The 20,592-nt window shown below is 39.9% G+C and overlaps 1 protein-coding gene across 1 annotated transcript in view; it reads left to right on the top strand.

Annotated features, from left to right (window-relative positions):
* The window catches only part of FA2H (fatty acid 2-hydroxylase), a 97,207-nt gene extending 77,831 nt beyond the window's left edge, over positions 1-19,376 (top strand). Inside the window, exons 3-7 of the mRNA XM_074222836.1 lie at positions 1,400-1,542; positions 2,839-2,945; positions 14,286-14,458; positions 15,702-15,954; positions 17,459-19,376. Of these exons, the coding sequence (XP_074078937.1) occupies positions 1,400-1,542; positions 2,839-2,945; positions 14,286-14,458; positions 15,702-15,954; positions 17,459-17,535 (753 nt within the window). The 3' untranslated portion in view covers positions 17,536-19,376. The remainder of the gene's footprint in view (positions 1-1,399; positions 1,543-2,838; positions 2,946-14,285; positions 14,459-15,701; positions 15,955-17,458) is intronic.
* Positions 19,377-20,592: the final 1,216 nt, after the last annotated feature.

Genomic DNA, 20,592 nt, shown 5'->3' with positions numbered 1-20,592 from the left:
TCTTAGACGAAGTCCTGATTGACTTTCCCCTTCTCTATACACTTCTAGTACTCAGAGCCTGTATCACTCATTTTTATTGATTTATTGACATAATTTTTCATCTTTAATTTTTTAAAAATAGTATCTTTTATTGAGGCTTTTTATTTTTACATCATTGTCATTTCTGGATAAGGACCCTTACATCACTCAGTTAATCCTCCTTTATTTAAAAAAAAATCAATCTAAATAGTAACTACATCTAAGAACATTTGAACATTCTATACCCATTGATTTCCCCATCTCCAAAAGGAAGTGAGAATCCTAACTATATCATTCATTTTTCTATTTAAAGGACACTGCTAGACTATACTAAATGATTAGCCATCTTAACTATATTTGTTTGTCTTTCTATCTGAATTACAAGCTCTGGGAATGCAGAATGAATACTGGATTATCTTCTGTGAGTCCTATGGTGCCAGCATGGTTAGCCAACTAGATTATAGTACCAATCCCTTAGCTTGGCAAGTCAGACTCTGCCCAGTTTGGCTCCAACCCATTTTTCTACTTTATTTCCATTACTTCTCTTCAAGCATTCAAGTTCAACCAGATGAAACAAGTAACTGGTCACAAATTCAACACTCAGACTCCTGTTTCCATAGTCTATGACCTCCCAGTCTCAACCCTTTAGAATCTTTCTCTTTAAGGTCCAATTTCAGCTGCCCCCAATTCCCTGAAGCATTTCCCAAATCCTTTAGTACAGAAATACCAAACTGCTAGCCTGGGAAATTCATATTAAAATATAATTAGTAAATATTTAACAAATGAAAGGTTTTTTTAATTTGTTGGGCAATACTTATAATTAAAATACAATATGAGATAGATAATGTTAATTTGTGGTTTTATAAGTCTGTATGCTACTGGCAAGGATGAGTTTCTATTTGAGTCTGATCTCACTGTTCTAGTAAACAATATTCCCTCCTTCTGCAAGTCTGGATAGATCTCTTTGGATTATTTCTTTGCCCCCTCATTCTCTAATTTATGTTATTATCCATGTAAGTGCTGTATCTTCCTTCAGGTAGATTGTAAACTCACTGACAACAGGGACTGTCATTTCTATATTTGCATCCAGTAACACATAGCATAATGTGTGTATATAATATTTGAATGTAGTAGGTGCTTAATAGCTGTTTGTTGAATGAATGAATGAATATAAATGTTCACTAAATATTTTCTGACTACATGGGTGGATGGATGCATGGATACATAGATGGATAAGTGGATGAATGATTGACCTTACCAGTTCAGCAGTTAGAAGAGAGCCTGGGTTATGGCAAGAGAAACCAAGGTAACTCCTGGCCTCAACTGATGAGTCTTTGACTTGCTCTGCTAACTCACTCATTGTATATCTTCTCTGTTGAAGGACCTGGTTGACTGGCAAAAACCCTTGCTGTGGCAAGTGGGCCACTTGGGAGAAAAGTATGATGAGTGGATACACCAACCTGTGGATAGACCCATTCGTCTCTTCCAGTCTGATTTCCTAGAGGCCTGCTCCAAGACTTCTTGGTGAGGACTGTCCTTTGTCTCCAGAGGTTGATGTCAACCCCATGTAACATTAAGCTATTGTTGACAGGAAGGGCGGGTGAGGACATCAGTCAGATATGGAAGGGCCTGGCACTTCTGAAAAGCTCATGGTCTTTTCCCTAGGTTCTTACCCTGAGGTCAGCATGGGAAAAACAAGTGATCTGTGTCTATCTTTTACATACATGAAAATTTTCATCTTAGTCATGATTTAAAATGCTGGTGGTACAATAGAAAAGCGAGTGGATTTGGAATCTGAAAATCAGGATTCAAAGTTCAACTCTGCCCCATACTTTCTCTGTAACCCTTTAACCACATTGAGTCTCAGTTTCCTTATCTGTAAATTGTGGGAAAAGGATTAGATAATCCCTAAGACCTCTTCCAACTAAACCCATGGTCCTGTGAACTTTATCACTAGAACACAAGCAAACATGATTTTAAAATCAATGAACAGAAAGTCAGATTACTAGCCAACTTTCTGCTTTTCTGTCCAGGCCCCTCTTCATAGGTCCTACATTCTCCCTAAAGCAGAGAAACCAAGGTCAGATTTCTGGGCAGAATCTTAGAGGGCAGACCTTCCTCAGTCTCCTTCAAGTTCACAGACTGACTGACTGAATCCCCATGTACATAGTCATTCAGTACTTCTCTGAGATATCTCTAAGTTTCCAGCTACAAATATTTATTCAGCACTTGCTGAATATAGAACAATGTCATTTGGTGCTGGGAAATTGGGGGGGGGCATAGGCAGACAAAACATAGGGAAAACCTTTCTTCCCTCATGAAACTTTAGACTATAAGAACTGTGGAATTGGGATTCCTTCTAGGACCCCTAAAGACCTCATAAATTGAGGTGGGAGGTAGTATAACCCTTGGACCAGTGAAAGGGTAAGTGCCCATCAGAGATGGTGGCAGTCTGAGGCCTTCTCTAAGACATCATGGTGAGGACTGATGTCACCCCTAATGTAACATAAGGGTTAGTATGTTCTGGCCACCCTCCTACCCACCTCCCTTTGGAGCAGTCATGTCACCTTCCACTGACCCCATTACCACAAAAAAAACCAATATCAGTGCTCTTAGTTTAGGGTTCCCAGCACAAGACTCTAATCCCTATTCTGTCATCACATGAAGTCTTTGGACAGGCCTGGCTCCAGAGTCACCTTTCCCTTGAGTCACCTTATCCTCTCAGCTCTCCCCTGGTGTATCTGAAGGGAAGCTAGACCCTCCTCACAAGTGCTTTAATAGGGTTCTCTCTTTTTTCTTGCCCTTGTGGTCCTCCTACAGGCCTATTGTTCTCGCTATCTGGTTTCCATTGACCATGTACCTCAGCTGGTTCTACTTTAGAGCCCTCACTCGGGACAACATCCGACTCTTCTCATCATTCACCACAGGTACCAGATCCTCAAGATGTTCTTTTGCCTCTTTCTGTTGGGAGCAGAGCCATCTGACTTTCCCTAATTTCTCTTGTCTGTTATGGAGGAGACACCCTTGAGGATTCAATGATTGTCAACAAAAAGGTCCAAGACAGCAGAAGGATTTGACTGTGATCTCTCCCTAAGAAAAGCTAGTATCAGCCAAGCAAGGGGAGGAACCCTTAGGGGAAAAAAGGGTGGCTGTATAGACTGGGCCAAGCAAGGAGGACGAAACACTTTACTTTTCAAGGCAGGGTGAATGGTCGAGAGCAAGCTCTGGGAATTCAGATGTGATAGCAAAGGAGATACTACATTAGACACCAGTCATTCATCTATTAAGGGCTTGTGATGTCAAACTGTCCCTGGTCTTGAAAAGCTTGTATTCCAATAGAAGATTGTACACATATCAACATATTGAGAAAATATATAAAAACAAACCCAAGATAAGGGGGAAGCTAGGTGGTGCAGTGGATAAAGTACCAGCCCTAGAGTCAGGAGGACCTCAGACACTTAATAATTACCTAGCTGTATGATCTTGGGCAAATCACTTAACTCCATTGCCTGGCAAAAATAAAATTAAAAAAAAACCAAGATTGTTGGGGCAACTGGAGGGGTCAAGGAAAGCTATATTAAGTAGGTAATACTTGACTCTCCATCCTATCTCCAAATGCAAAGAACAGAAATCTGATTTTGTTTGTCTGAGTCTTCTTGTACTTTCCCCCACCCCACTCCCAGTTTAGGATCTTCCTTTGGGCAGGCAGCTCAGAATAGGAATAGTTGACATGAGGAGCCTGGGAAGTAAAGAAATGAGTACCATCCATGTTTTGGAGGGATATGGTTATTAATCATATATTACATGACAAAGGAGCTGAATTTTTATTTTGAGGCTTTGTATTTACTTTCTAATAAACCACTCATTTCATCAAGTATGTCATGAAGAAGTCTAGGTCAGACTTTAGGTAAGAAAAGCACATATATTTTTATGCACATACTCATAAATACATTTATACATACATATATATTTATATATAATATATAAGGGACGGCTAGGTGGCACAGTGGAAAGAGAACCGGCCCTGGAGTCAGGAGTACCTGAATTCAAATCTGGCCTCAGACACTCAATAATAACCTAGCTATGTGGCCTTGGGCAAGTCACTGAACCTCAGTGTCTTGCAAAAACCTAAGATATATATACATATATATATATATATATATATATATAGTTCAGAGTGATCCAAAACTGAGGAAGCTGTGACATTTTGCACATTCCTCAGAAGAAACAATGTAGAGATTGTCATCAGACATTCCCCCATCAGACTCAGGGGAAAAGGAGACAGGTCAAGAAGGGATTTTCAGTCAGGGATATATAACAGAGGGACAAGTGCACATGTTCCATCCATAGCTATGTGATAGTAAGAGAATGAGGGGAAAAGCAAACCCAAAGACTGGGTCAGCAAGGGTTAACTGCAGCCTGTGAACCCCCATGGCCCAGCAGCCAAGGCCTCTGCTCTCGACCCACACTGAATAACTCCTGGACAGGGCAGGGCTTGTTGCTGAGAAATTCTGCTGGCTGAATTGCCCACTGTCTGCCTTGGACTCCCTAACAATTGCAGACAGTGGCAGGGCTGCGTGGAGACTGGGTGGTGGAGGAGGGGCAGGGGGCAGGCAGGGAATAAAAGCTGAAGCTCTGGCTGGCATCCTTTCCCTCAGCTCTGAAGATGCCACTCAGTACCAGCTCCAGAGCAGGGGGTGGGCAGGGACTGATACTGGGGTGAGGGGGTGGGCAGATTCTTGACCTATAGGAATAGGCTTCTCTAAGTGGTGGGAACCTCAGTAGAGACACTTTTTTGGCCTCAGGCCCCAGATGACTTTATGGTTTATGAAAGGCTTAGCCAAAAGGCTGGGGCTTTGCCTTAAGGGACCAGATAAAAGATTAAACTAGCAAAACAAAGTAATACTATTGAGGGTCATTTCATTTTTGGAGGACTTGCAAGTATGTAAATTCCTATATATCATGCTCACCTCTCTTGGTTTTTTCTTTTTTTAATTTAACATTTTTCAGTTAACAGACTTTTATTTTTCCTTATAATAGATATGTGTAATCAAACAAAACATTCCCCCATTGGCCCCATAGAGCTTCTTCATCTACTTGAATTTACCCTCCTCCTCCTCCCCTCCTCCTCCTCCTCCTCCTCCTCCTCCTCCTCCTCCTCCTCCTCCTCTTCCTGCATGGTTGTCATGCTCTACCTTTCAGAATTTTTGTCTGAGGGGCAGCTAGGTGGTGCAGTGGTTAAAGTACCAGCCCTAGAGTCAGGAGGACCTGAGTTCAAATGTGGCCTCAGACATTTAATAATTACCTAGCTGTGTGATCTGGGGCTGTGTCACTTAACCCATTGCCTAACAAAAAAACAAACAAACAATCTTTGTTTGAGAATTGAGGAGTCCCAGCCTGATCTAGCTCTCACTGAGAAGCTTTCTCTGGGCCCCACAAGCTCTTGAGCTTGTCTGTGTTCCTGCCTGGCTTCCAGTAGAATGGAAACTTCTAGTGGGCAGGACCTTTTGCTTTCTTTTTGATATCCCCAGAGTGTAATCGATTTTTGGAGGATCAATGGACCTCCAAATTGTACCTGGATTTATAAAGTCAAAAGTGAAAGTCTCTGACTTCAGGGAGTTTATCTCTGGTGATAACTCCGGTATGTGCCTGAACATTTGCTGAGAGCTGGGGTGAAGAGAGGTGACAAAAAAATGTCGTGAAAACCACCTCTTAACTTTATTGTTGAATATCTAGACTCGTATAACAAAACTTATCTCGGACATGATAAGTCAGACGGAACCCAGATGCACAGCTTCCCTGTTTAAATTTATGATATTTATCCTTCGAAGTCTGTGGACTTCCTTATCAAAAAATTTCCCACACACTTCTAGCTCCATAGGTGTTTAGGTCAGGGTTCATTGGTGAGCCAACCAATCCATTTAATGAGCAAAAATACATGCTTATCTCTGGTGACCTTTGTCTTCAGGGACACGTGTGTCCCAACCCTACAGAAGCTGGCCCTCAACAAGTCCCCCTTCTCAGGCTGAAACTTTAAGAAGTATATTTGGGTACCCAAATGTTGTCCCAGAGAAAAAAGACATTTGAGACAAATGGAAATAAAACATAATACCAGTAATAATGCAAAAATACCAGTAAGTATGCTCACTAACATGTTCATAAAATGAAAAGGATCAAACCTATTAACATAATTAAACAATATTTAAGTCCATTTCCATTCTAGGTGCCAAAGCAACATAATTAACAATTTTATGCAATTGATTCATAATCATTGTTATAGTAGCATTATATAACATTGCATTCAAATAATTTTTATATTATCCCAAGGAATAAGTAAAGTATTATATTTTAAAGGAGTAACACAAATTGCAGAAAATCCATAATCACATTGCAATTGTAATCTCCTCTCTATTGCATCCATATGATTCCCTATGTTCATTACAGAGGTTTGTAATGCATTAATCAACTGACAATTCTTGAATATATTTTACTTCCATCTTTTCCTTATTTGTCACTTGTATGGACAGAATTGTGGTCATAGCAGTCACAATAGCTGCTACAATACTTAATATTCCAACCACAATGCAACTAACACATCTCTTTTACCTAATTCTTTTTAGTACCTTTTCTAAAAATTCATCAGCAGGAAACATACCCCAGCCTTCTACTTTAGTGGGAATTATAGCAAATTTTGGTTGTCTTATTATAAAAACATCATCATTCATCACTTCTTTATCTACATATGCAATTGTAACAGTTAACATTATAATCCCTCTTTTTCTCTATTAATATTGACATTTTTGGAAGATCCTATCATGAAAGCAATATTTGGTCCTGTGCATGCAGTCATTGACAATTTCTTTTCTGCATAAGATATTTTGCCCAACTTCTTATTCCACTGTTTAAATCTTATCTCATCTATTGCTGCCATAGCCTTCCATATCTCTGAATTAGCTAACTCTATTTCTGGGTGTTTAATTGGTTTAATATAGCCTGGAAATAGCCCTTGAAATAACTTTATCAGGAAAATTCCACATTTGTAACAAAATAGAATGATCATAAATTCCTCCCTATTGGGTGTGACACACAACCCAGGGTGTAAAATATTCACGTTTAAAATCCCAAGCATGTAAATTTAAACAAGGAGGTTCTGTGGGAAATCTTCCCTTCAGTACTCTCTCCAAATGGAACTCCTAACATTTCTAAGGTCCTAAATGCTCCCATGCTATACATATTTGATGAGTCAAATGATTAGTTTTTCTTAATTTTATACATGGTTCAACAGTACACTTTTTACAAAAACATATAGGTGTTGGGGTGGCTAGGTGGCATAGTGGATAAAGCACCAGCCTTGGAGTCAGGAGTACTTAAGTTCAAATCCGGTCTCAGACACTTAATAATTACCTAGCTGTGTGGCCTTGGGCAAGCCACTTAACCCCATTTGCCTTGCAAAAACCTAAAAACAAAACAAAACATATAGGTGTCATACTATTTAAGCCAGAAAAATTATACCTAACTTCTCTTCTCAGCATCTCTTCTTTGATATTTCCAACATTAGCCTTGTAATATCCCAAATATTTTGCAGCTTTCCCTATTGTATAGTAGCTACCCATGGAGGGTTTTGAAACATAAATCCAATATTCAGTTCATTTTACAGTCCCCAAATTGTTCATGATTAATGTAAACATCACAAATTATCCTATTAAGTCCATGTCATGTTCTTTCTTCTCCTTTTTTCTTTTTCTTTTTTGATTGCTTAAGTGTAAGTTATTAATTTCCTGTATTACTTGATTCATCTGGTCTACATGGTCTGATATTCCTTTCTGGTGTCCAACAGTTTCTCCATCTGTGGACAAAACAGAAGCATACCTCGCCCCCATGTTAGCAATGGATCAGGTCCTTTCCGTTATTGCATTTATGCTTGGATCTATGGATCTAGAATAAGGTCCATCACATTGTTTAAAATCTCAGGGACCCTAGAGGGTCATAACTTCGAATATTTTCCCTCATTACCTCTACAAAGCAATCAATCATGAATTCCAGGCTTTGACACCATTACAGTAAAATAGCTTATATTGACAAAACTAGATCACATAACTTTTCAACATCTTACTCATCAATAAGTAACCTAACTATAGGTTACATAATTTTGTTTTTTTAATTTTTTTTAATTTTACCATTTCCCCCAAAAAACTTGCTTCCCTCCTCCCACCCCCCACAGAAGGCAGTCTGATAGTCTGCATTGTTTCCATGTTATACACTGAGCAAAAAGGTTACATAATTTTCAATTTCCCAATCATTTTTCAAAGCCCCTCACATTTATTCAATATTATTGGAAATAATTTCAGTTAAAATATACTTGCCAATATTTTATATACTCTTCTTCTGAGCTTACCATTTTACTTCTTTAAAACTGAACATTAGGGGCAGCTAGGTGGTGCAGTAGACAGAACACCAGCCCTGGAGTCAGGAGTACCTGAGGTCAAATCTGGCCTCAGACATTTAATAATTACCTAGCTGTGTGGCCTTGGGCAAGCCACTTAACCCCTTGCCTTGCAAAAAACCTAAAAAAATAAAATAAAATTGAACATTAAATTCTTAACCTACATGAAGTTTGCATGCTGACACTCATTCTCTTAAAATTAACCTTATAGCTCAATATCTGTTACACACAAATTTCTTTCACATCTGTTTTATTTCTTCATTTATTTATTTATTTATTTTTAGGGTTTTTTTCCCAAGGCAATGGAGTTAAGTGGCTTGCCCATGGCCACACAGCTAGGTAATTATTAAGTGTCTGAGGCAAAATTTGAACTCAGGTACTCCTGACTCCAGGGCTGGTGCTCTATCTACTGCACCACCTAGCTGCCCCCACACATCTCTGTTTTATAAACTTATTTTCCTCTTGTTCAAATTCCCTCCTATTTTCAAAAAGAAAATAAAATTCTCTATGAATTTAGTTTTGTATATATAATAATTTCAAAAATCCAATGTAAACCTTACCAATGCTAGTGTTACAAGATATATATATGTATATATATATATATATATATAATTTCTTCTTCTTAAATAACAGATATTAAGTAAGCTACTTTGATCTCACATATAAATATTCCCTTTAATAAACATTAGGTGGAAGAACACAGCTTTTCACAAACTCTCTGGGCCAAAGAGACCTTGAGAGATATAACCTGTTGGCAAGATATTCTCTAATTTTCTTTTAACAAATCTTTACAAATGTGATAGATGACACCTCAATTCATTCATTGTTATTTTAACACAATTTTAAATTTTTCAAAAAAATTATTTTAATCCATTCTTATACACATTTTACTAATTATACATAACGTTTACTAATTATACATGGCACATTTAAATTTAACATATGTTCTCTTTACTCGCTAGAGCTTTGCAATACAAAAAAAATTCTTAAGATCAGATGTTTCTAAAAGTCCCTTTTTACAATTACAAGTTTTTCTTTATAGTTCTCTTATTAATCTTATAAATTCCAAAATTCATGTGTCAAATAACCTTAAATTCTTTTCCTTTTCAAAATACAAAAATATAAAAGTTTGCAAATTATTCTTATCTTTATCAGTGCCATTCTAACTTCTCAGTGCTGTAACTTAAAAGAGCTTCCTATCCTCACTGACAAAATGATGTTCTGAGAATTAGAGATTCCCCACATTTTGAGATATCAAGGTAGTGTGTACTAATTCTTCACCTTTACTGTTTATCATTTGTCATTAATCCCAAATTTTTCTAAATACATGAACTACACCCCAAGCATATTTTGGATCTGTATAAATTTTTAGCAATTTTAAAGCCTGATTAAGAGTACATAACTCGGGCAGCTAGGTGGCATAGTGGATAGAGCACCAGCCCTGGAGTCAGGAGTACCTGGGTTCAAATCCGGTGTCAGACACTTAATATTTATCTAGCTGTGTGGCCTTGGGCAAGCCACTTAACCCTGTTTCCCTTGCAAAAACCTAAGGAAAAAAAAAAGAGTACATAACTCAGAAGTCTGTGCTGACAATGGTTTTAGCAGACTCCCAGCCTCTATCAAGGCCATTCTATCCTTGTCTATTTTAGCATATTCATTAATTCTTTTTCCTCCTATGACTCTGGAGGAGCCATAAAACATTATAATCAAAAAAAATTTTTTTTCAAACACCTTAATTCTATAACATGTATTTTCACATTAAGAAATAATAATAACATAAAAATTAACATTTACCTAGCAATAGCTTTCATATCAAACTTTTCATATTATGGGATTTATTACCCTTCAATCAGTTCACTGCCAGATATTGTAAAAGTGGCAACCTAATGTAATTCTCAAATTATCCCAACTTCATTTAAACATATATCTCCATTTAGACTCAGCTCTCTATACTTTTTTTCTCCTTTCATTGATTTGTAAACCACTTTTCAAAAGCTTCCAAAATCTTTCTTATTCTCTTCCCAATTCTTTCAGAACCCATTTCTCAGACTAAAGTACTTACATTTTCTCTTACTATATACTGTTCCATTAGTCTTTTTCCATTAGCTCTTTTTTGATTTTAATACATCTGTTCTTAACTTAAAATTTTATTTTTATGGCTATATAAATTACATACATGATTCCACTTTTCACAATGCTTTTTTTTCCATTCAAAGATTTTAATATTTAACATTTCTTGATTTTAATTGGGATAACTTTTGAGAAGGCAGTCACTCAAAAATCCTGCAGTCTACTTGTAATGTCCCCTGCCCCCTCTTCAGCTAGAGTAAACCAAATAACTCTTTTTAAGGGGACAGTCCTAAATCTTTCTGGGAGAGGGGGAGTCTTCTGTTTTCAAATTCTCAATTTTTCCATTATTTCTGTAATAATCAAATTATGTACTTTAGAATGGACCTGATTCTCTTGTCTTTCTCAATCTTTCTCAATGTCAAATAGCATTTCTTTTGTGATTTATTTAACACATACCTTTTTCTGCCAAAAAAAAAAAAAGAAAGGAACAGCTAGGTGGTGCAGAGGATAGAGCACCAGCCCTGGAATCAGGAGAACCCAAGTTCAGATCTTGCCTCAGACATTTAATAATTACCTGATAATTACCTAATAATAAGTGACCTTGGGCAAGTCACTTAACCCCATTGCCTTGCAAAACAAAAAACTCCAACACATACCTTTCTCATCTACGAATACTCACTGTCTCCTTTCTGTTTCTATAACTTCAGTTAAATTCCCTTTTTTAACATTTGCTTTCCCAAGTCTCCATAAAACTATTTTCTTTCACTACATTATTATTAATTAGTCTATTTTCTTTCTTTTTTTTTTTTTAGGTTTTTTGCAAGGCAAATGGGGTTAAGTGGCTTGCCCAAGGCCACACAGCTAGGTAATTATTAAGTGTCTGAGACCGTATTTGAACCCAGGTACTCCTGACTCCAGGGCTGGTGCTTTATCCACTGCTCCACCTAGCGGCCCCAATTAGTCTATTTTCTTAATTCCTCCTTTTTGCTAACTTCAGGGTCAAAATAAATGAACCACAAGCAAGCAAGCTTCTGGTCTCTCACATTGCCTGTTGCAGTCTAGCAAGAAATTGCACAAAATCTTCATTAGCTCCTTGTTTTATTTTTGTAAATGAAGCATTGCCTCCATCCTTTTCAGACAATTTCAGCCATGCCTTTTTTGTGGCAATGGATGTTTGTTGATATACTTGTAAGCTATCCTCAACTTGTTTATTTACTCCTGCCCATGGAACAGTGCCAGTGAGCATTTCAAATGTTATTCTTAACCCTGCCGTTTCATTTCTTTTGGTTTGACTAGTACAATTCTCAAAAAATTCAGTTTTCCATATTAAGTAATCTGCTGTAAGAGTGATTTTTGTGATTTTGATATTTGTCCAATCTTCTGGGGCTAATATTTGGCTAATGTTTCTATCATAGTTAAAACATATGGGTTAGTATTGCCATACATGCTTGTTGCTGATTTTAATTCCTTAAAGGTTTTAAAAATCTAGATTTTCATATTCTCTCAAAACATTCCCTTGGATTTTTGGATCAGGTCTCTCAAATTCAGGAAATGAGAACAATAACTCTATCATGTCCCATCGAATCTCCTATCCTTTATCCACTGCTTTTTTTTTTTTTAGGTTTTTGCAAGGCAAATGGGGCTAAGTGGCTTGCCCAAGGCCACACAGCTAGGTAATTATTAAGTGTCTGAGACTGGATTTGAACCCAGGTACTCTTGACTCCAAGGCCTGTGCTTTATCCACTACGCCACCTAGCCGCCCCTTAGCCACTGCTTTTTGAGCAACATTCATATGCCCCTTATCTTTCTTAGTGTTCTCTTCTCTAGACCATAAAGGAGCAGAAGGTGGTTGTTAAAGATAGGAGTGATGGAGGTAAAGTCTATCATTCTTCTTCCTCCTTTTCCTTTTTATTCCTATCTTCCTGTCAAAAATGTTCGCTCATCTGTCCTCCCACAATCTCCCATTTTTCAGCATTTAGCACTCCTTCTTCTGGAAACCATGGACAACATTTTTGTACACATTTGATAAATTCTTCTATTTTTTTTTTTGTTGTTATTAACAAGCCTCTTTCTTTTACTATTTACTATTACTACTTTTACTTTTATTTTAACACTCTCAAATAATGTTCTCTATCCTTAGATTGTCCCTGTCCTATATTAATGTTCTCTGTTTTAAACCTGGTGAAAAAAATAAAAATATATATATATATATACCTATGCCTTGTAGCACACACTGGGACCCGCAGGATATCCAGACAGTGTCTTTCCTTTCAAAACTAATTTCCCTCCAGGTTGTCCCCTGTTTGGGCACTAGATATCACCTGTGATAACTATGGTGTGCGCCTGAACATTTGATGAGAGCCTGGTTGAAGAGAGGTGACAAAAAAATGTTGTGAAAACCATCTCAACTTTATTGTTGAATACCCAGACTTTTATAACAAAACTTATCACAGATATGACATGTCAGATGGAACCTAGCTGCATGGCTCCTTGGTTAAATATATGATACTTATCCTTCGAGTCTGTGGACTTCCTTATCAGAAAGTTTCCCATGCCATTAATTACTTCTAGCCCTGAAGATCTGGGTTCATCGGTGAGCCAACCAATCCATTTAATGGGCAAGAATACATGCTTATCTCTGGTGACCTTCAACTCCAGGGATATGTGTGTCCCAACCTTATAGAAACTGGCCCTCAACAAGAGTTTTCACTCTACTAGGAAGACCACATGTTCTTGAGTGAGTAGTACAAATAAACAGGGAGCTTTTAAGGAATAACCAGAAACCCAGTTTGATTGAACTAGGCTGGGAAGGGAAGCCTAGAATACATTTTTTTTTGGCAAAACAATGGGGTTAAGTGACTTGCCCAAGGTCACACAGCTAGGTAATTATCAGGTGTCTGAGATCACATTTGAACTCAGGTCCTCCTGACTCCAGGGCTAGTACTTAATCTACTGCACCACCTAGCTGCCCTTAGAATATACTTTCCAATAATAATAATAATAATAAAAATAATAATAATAATAATAAAGAGTTGGCCCAGGTTGGGAAGAACTTTAAGTATCAGTGGAGTTTATATTTAATACTAGAGATGAAAGGGTGAGCAAAAGTGTGATAGCTTTTGAACTGGGCTTCAGGAATATCACCTTGTAGCATTCTCCATCATACCCCATTGAGAATCATCATCCAGCCATGCTCTGCTCCTTCCAAAAAACTGACCATCCTTCATCAGCTTAGCCAAGAAGTTCAGTCCCACCCACCAGGGAGCCAGGTCTCCAGAACCAATTTAGCTTGTTTGCCTAATAGGAGTGTTTACAAAATACTTTGATCCTTGTGAGGAAACTGGATTTAGCCATTGTTCTGCTAGCAGCACTAGCATTTTTTTTTTTTAGGTTTTTGCAAGGCAAACGGGGTTAAGTGGCTTGCCCAAGGCCACAAGGCTAGGTAATTATTAAGTGTCTGGGACCGGATTTGAACCCAGGTATTCCTGACTCCAAGGCTGGTGCTCTATCCACTACGGCACCTAGCTGCACCGATTTCCACTTTTAAGGGAAATTTTCCTAACTATTAAGAGTTGATCAATTATGTTATGGGCTGCTTGGGAGATGGTGGGGGCCCATCACTCTTACAGGGAAGGTTGGATGGCCACTGCTAGGGATTCTCTGTGATACGACAGTATTGAGATAGTTGAACCAGACCATGTGCTCAGTGAACCCTTTGCCCAGACCCGGCTTACCGCCTTCTTTCTCCACACAGAGTACTCCGTCCCTGTGTCCAAATACGTATTCCCATTTTTCTTTGGTCTTGGATTATTGCTGTGGAGTGCCGTGGAGTACAGCCTCCACCGATTCCTGTTCCACATGAAGCCACCTGTTAACAGCCATTACCTCATCATGTTCCATTTCCTCATCCACGGCCAGCACCATAAGGTGAGGGGAAAGCCCAGGGCAGCAAGTCACTTCCCTGTCCTTCCACTAGGGTAAAAGCTTCACTGAAAGGGGCTAGGCATGTAATTACTAGCCCCCTGCTACTAACCTCATGAGTACCAAAGACTTCCTTGTAAAGGTTGTTGCTGGGGATGGGGCTAACAAAAAAGCCTATGGGAATGCTGGGGGTAGTATTTGGACAGGTAGAAAGGTAGCTCTTTCTGATCTGAACTGATGTTGTCAAAAAGTAAAAACAAATTCTTTTTACCAATGTCCTAGGCTGTGAGGAACAGAGGTATTGGTTTCCAGATGGGCAGAACTGACCTGAAGGAGAATCATAATTATAATTATCTTTGGCATCCTTTTGTTCCTTCCTAGGGCTCTTAAGTTTTCTTTTGGCTCCTTGAGGCTAGTTCTGCCCTTCTCATATTCTAGACTTTTCTCTTCCACCTTAAAACTTAAGTCTGTTTCCCCATAGCTCTCTTTTCTACATTCCTGTGGGTCATAAAGATAAGTAAATGCAACTCAGTATGGCAGCCAGCTACTAGGGCATCCCTCCCCATTGATATCACACCACCATCAGTCACAATGTGCCCTCTCCAAAAGATCCCTTCAGTAGTGATTCTGTTCAAGGACATTTCAGGCAAATAGGAGCAATGACTTCAGGCAGGAAGGCTTTTCAGTCCTTCCCAAGTACTTAAGTGGCCACCACTAGTTACAGACTGTTTATGATGGGAAAGTCTCTAAAACAAGCTTAACTTGGACTCCACAAGTCCTCTCCCCAAAGTCATAATCATTCTCATGCAGATTCCTGAGATCTATCCAGACTTGGGTCTCTGAAGCCTCAATCATTTAGTTGTAATAGAAGCAGATTTTAGCCCAGTAGAAAAATAAACTTGCTGATCATAGAACTACCCAAGAGCTAAATGGGATGCCTGGGAGAGGTAGTGAGTTCCTTGTCTTTGCAGATCTCCTAGCAGAAGCCAAATGGCCACCAGCAAGGATTTTGTAGAGAGGATTCCTGCCCATTCTGAGATTCTGCAGTCTTTACCTAAGCCTCCACTATGGTCAGATGACTTTGTTGGCATCTGCTGCTTCCCAGACCTTGCTCCTTATTCTGCTTCCAGCTCAGAGCCAGATGTCCTCAACCTAGAGTTTCCCAGGAGGATGGGGCTTAGAGCAGCCACTCTTCCAGACACGGCCTGGGGCCAACTATCCTGTCTGACAGAGGTCTCTCCATTCTTAGGCCCCATTTGATGGTTCCCGCCTGGTCTTCCCCCCTCTTCCCGCTTCCCTGGTGATTGGCTTCTCCTACCTAGTGCTCCGCCTCATCCTACCTGAGACCATCGCGGGCATCATCTTCACCGGAGGCCTCCTTGGCTACATCTGCTATGACATGATGCACTACTACCTGCACTATGGCTCACCATCCAAGGGCAGCTACCTGTACAAGATGAAGACCTACCATATCAAGCACCACTTTGAACACCAAAAGTCAGGTATGAGGTTGGGACGGCACCAGGGAGCATTCCATGTCCCCTTCTCTCTCCCTCCTCACCACTCCCCCAACCCCTGGGAAGTACCATTCTTGGCTCATAAAACTACCCATGAGCTGCAGAGCCAAAGGAGTAATCCTAAACCACAGCTTTTGGCTTGGGACAGGTATCTGCTAGGAAGTGAGAAGGAAAAAAGGACATGATCCGAGCTACTCAGACCACCATCCTTGGGATCTTCTTCTCCAGCCTCAAGCCTCACTTTCAGAGCCCTTTTTAGTTGTTTCCTCCAGTCTTTGTTCCACAAGAGAGCCAATGACATCATGAGGGTGATGTCTTGACTTACTAGTAAATTGGATATGAATGAGGCAGAGCTGTGCAAAATCACCAGCCCCCTTCTCCAGAGTCCTTCACAGCACTGAGAGCTAAAGGGGACCAGAGAAACCTTCTCATGCAGGGGATTCTTCACCTTTTCTATGCTACAGACCCTCTCCAACAGTCTAGTGAAGCTCATGAGCTTCATATGTCTTTCATCATCACCTTTCCAGTCAAGGGGCAAGCTGGTCCATCCACTCTCATGCTTCAGGGAGATGGTAGAGTAAAATCTAAAGTATATGAAGGGTTCTCACTCATTTGTGAGACAAGCCAGGTGTAGCATCTTGCCCAGGGTCACACAGCTGGTAAGTTTCTGCAGCCAAACTTGAATGAGATCCTGCTGACTTTGAGACTGGCACTCTATGCACTATGCTGCCCTAGTTGTGTACCTAGCTACCCCCAAAATCATGAGTTAGTTTTGTTTTTGTTTTTGTTTTTTTAGGTTTTTGCAAGGCAAATGGGGTTACGTGGCTTGCCCAAGGCCACACAGCTAGGTCATTATTAAGTGTCTGAGACCAGATTTGAACCCAGGTACTCCTGACTCCAGGGTTGGTGCTTTATCCACTGTGCCACCTAGCTGTCCCAATCATGAGTTTTTTAAAAATTTCATTTATTTTGAGCCAACTATGAAGTTTTCTTTTTTCTTTTTTCAAAATCATATTTTAAATATATGAAATAAAATACACAAGAAAAAAGAAACAAATTCTATTGCAATAATTATCCATTTTTTCTACATTTGTGATTTGCTAGTATATCTAACAATAGGTATAAATAGCTACCATAATTCCCAAGTAGTGATGAGCATGAATTATATATGTTGGGAATTTTGCAATATCTTTAATGTGCTATGAAACTATCTCTGGGAGTCAGAGTCATATACTTTTAATACAGTTCTGGTTTATTGTTCACATTTGGTTTTGTAGGGAGTGCTCTATTAGAGGTTTTTCAAAATAAAGATGTAACTTTTTGCAATTGAGGAAATGGATACTGGTGGGTTGGTTTGAAGTGACTGGCCCAGGGTCACACGGTATGAGTCTAATACACAATTTGAACATATGGCCTGACTCCAAGTCTAGCACTGTCTACAATGGCATCTCTCCAATTTTCTGATTTTACCACATCTCTCCTTCTCCAGGATTTGGCATCACCTCCAAGATCTGGGATATATACTGCCAAACTCTCATTCCAGAGACCTTGGAGAAAGAGGAGTAACACCTTCCCAGCCCCCTTGCTTTTTTCTTGCTGGTGCCACCCTTTCTTCCCTCTTGGCTAACACTTCCACCCCTCACCCTTTAGCTGGTGACCCCTGCAAGATGCTTGAGGTACTGGTTGGGGCACTGATCCAATGACAGCTGGTATGAATTCTCCCTAAGAGGGACCAATGCCTTCCTAACAAATCCCAGAAAAGTGAAGACATTTTTCTCAAGACTCCCAGGAACTGAGAAAGTCCACCTCACCCATTAAGTGCCTTTCAGGAAGCCTTCCCACCTGAGATCCCTTGTGATGCTGATGACCTCACAGACTCACTGTGACCTCAGTCCTGCAGCAATGGTCAAGAGTCCTGAATCTGAAGTCAACCCTAGAGAGGAGTGAAGGAAACAGACCTCATGGGAAAAGGAGTGAGGAACTGCCCTGCAAAAGATGGGCAAAATGGGCTGCCTCATGTGCCTAGGACTCCCTTGTAAGAGACCCCTGATGAGATCCATGGCAGTAACCTCCATTCTGCAAGAGCTAGTGGCTCCTCCCATCTCCCTTACTCCCTCCTGTAGCATATCTTTCATCATCACCTTTCCAGTCAAGGGGCAAGCTGGTCCATCCACTCTCATGCTTCAGGGAGATGGTAGAGTAAAACCTAAAGTATATGAAGGGTTCTCACTCATTGCCCATGTTCTTCTGTGGATAACTCCCTCAGGTGTCCAAGCCACCTCCAACAGGTACCAACCACAAGTGCCAATTATAAAGCCAAATAAGTGCCTCTTCAACTGATGGCCCTAAGGCCTGGTCAGCATTCAGGAAAAGCCTGGAGACCCTTCATGTATCCCCTTAAGCTGGGCCTCCAATTCCCAACCTGCCTCTTCAGAAGCAGGGAATGGGCCAGTGAGAGTCCACAGGTGCCAGTTATCAGCTGGAAAACTGGCCAAAACCATCACCCCTTTCCCTGTGTTACTAACACCATCATGAGAAGTCAACCCATATTCCCCTGTGAGGATCCTTGGCCAATTGGGAGGCAGACACTACCACAGTCCTATTGGGCCAGTGAAGTGGCCAAGAGGCCTTCTTTCTTTATCCTTCCTTTCCCTAGATTTGGCAGCAGCCCCATCACTTCTTTTTCCTAGTGACTCAATCACACTCTTCCTGGTTCCTCCCAACAATTGTTTTCACCCAAGTGTGCTGAGATGGGTTGCCATGTGAATTGGCATTTTGGGGCCTTCATCTTCCCTTCTCTTCCCAGCTCCCAGTTTTCCCCTGACCATGGCTGCTCTTCTTCTGTCCCCACTTCAGGCCCATGTCATGAAGCACCCTACTTTTTCTCCTAACCAAATCCCACTGCTTTAAAGCAGGTCTTATTCATAAGCCATTTGAAATTCTCCTTGCTTGGCCCTGGACCAAGTTCAGGTTTCACATGCTGCCTCTCCTAACTCCAGGTGTGGATCCCATGTAAGTTTTGTTCTTGTTGATGGGGTTTTTTTCCCCATTCCCATTCTCAGTTCTTGAAAGTTAAAAAAAAAAATCCACTGAGTACCAAAAGACATGGCTTGGACTGATTTTGTGATTTCTGATGTTTACCATGGTGATATTTGCATGTTTTGGAAGAAGTCTATAGAACTGGAGTTGTGAAATAAAGATGTAAATATTGTTTATTTTGAAAAATAAAACTTTAAAAAACCCTGAAATCAAACCACAAAAGCTTAATTGTTATCTGTCAGAGATTTGGAAGAGTTTGGGACAGAATTCCCCTGGCAGACTGACTCATGCAGCCTCTGTCCCAATCCAGCTGGCTTCCCTAGAGTAGAAGAAGAAAAATATAGGCAGAAACTTCCTGTAGTAGAAATGGGAAAAATGAAAAGTGAGTTCAGTATGGGTAAGGAGACAGAAGAGCATTTCCCTTCTATGCTCTGGGGGCATCCTGCACATCACTTCCCCGTCTTGACTCTGAGCTAGAGCCTCCTTGAACTGCCCATCTTAAAAAAAACTCTCCCCTATGGCAATGGGTACCACAGTTACAGGAATAGTAAGCAATGAAGTACTGAATATAAGGAGGGCAAACAGATTGTAGTGGATCTCTAAAAATCAGAGCCCTTGCCTGAGTCATCACTGGGAAGAAGGCTAAGGATGGCATAGAACAAAGAAACCCCTTCCAAATGGGCAAATTCAAAAAAATAGGGATACTTCAGTGGGAAATTAAAAATACTATTTTTCTCCACTATCTGAACAAGATGATGCTGCCAGTCTTGGGTTGGAAGAGGTGATAATTGAAGAGTGACTACAATATAGACAGTTCTTCACCTTTGTGTTTGTTCTGGACCCCTTTGCCAAACAATCTGATGAAAATGAGGGACCTCTTCTCAGAATGAGGTTTTTAAATGTATAAAATATGTTGCATTGCAAAAGAAACCAATTATGATGAAATATAGCTATCAAAAAAGATTTTAAAACAAGCTCATGGCCCTCCAGGCCTTTAAGAACATCTGAAATCAATCAAACATTTAAGCAGCTACTCAATCTAGTTCTCAAAAATTGGCAGGGATTAACTCAAAATTCTCTACTGTAGCTGCTATGAGTAACAAAGCCATAGACTTAGAACTATGCTTAAATAATATAATAATAATAATTTTTAAAATAGCATTTATATAAACACATTAAAGTTTGTAAAGTACTCTATAAATATCTCATTAGAGCCTAGACATAGGTGCTGTTACTAGCCCCATTTTACAGATGAGGAAACTGAGGCCAGAATCAGGTCTTTCTGACTCCCAAGTTCCCCACATTGCACCAGCCAGTTGCCACCAAGATATGATAAAGGAAGGAAGAATTTCCTAGTTTGAGAGGCCATAAAAGGTAACAATGAGCCCACTGAGAAGAGATCAGCCCAGGAGCTAGTTGCAGGCTATCTGGGCAGGGCTGAGACTTGTAAGGTGCTTTAAAGGTATATATCCATGACTAAGACTGGAGGGTGGGTCAAGAGAACTTTTGGTGAACTGAGATGGATAGCAATGGGCTGGGCAGGAACAATTCTGGAACTCTTTGCCAAAACAGAAAGACTGGGTT

The sequence above is a fragment of the Macrotis lagotis genome, chromosome 1, assembly GCF_037893015.1.
Source record: "Macrotis lagotis isolate mMagLag1 chromosome 1, bilby.v1.9.chrom.fasta, whole genome shotgun sequence".
Taxonomy (NCBI): domain Eukaryota; kingdom Metazoa; phylum Chordata; class Mammalia; order Peramelemorphia; family Peramelidae; genus Macrotis; species Macrotis lagotis.
This window is presented reverse-complemented; position numbering and strand designations above follow the sequence as displayed.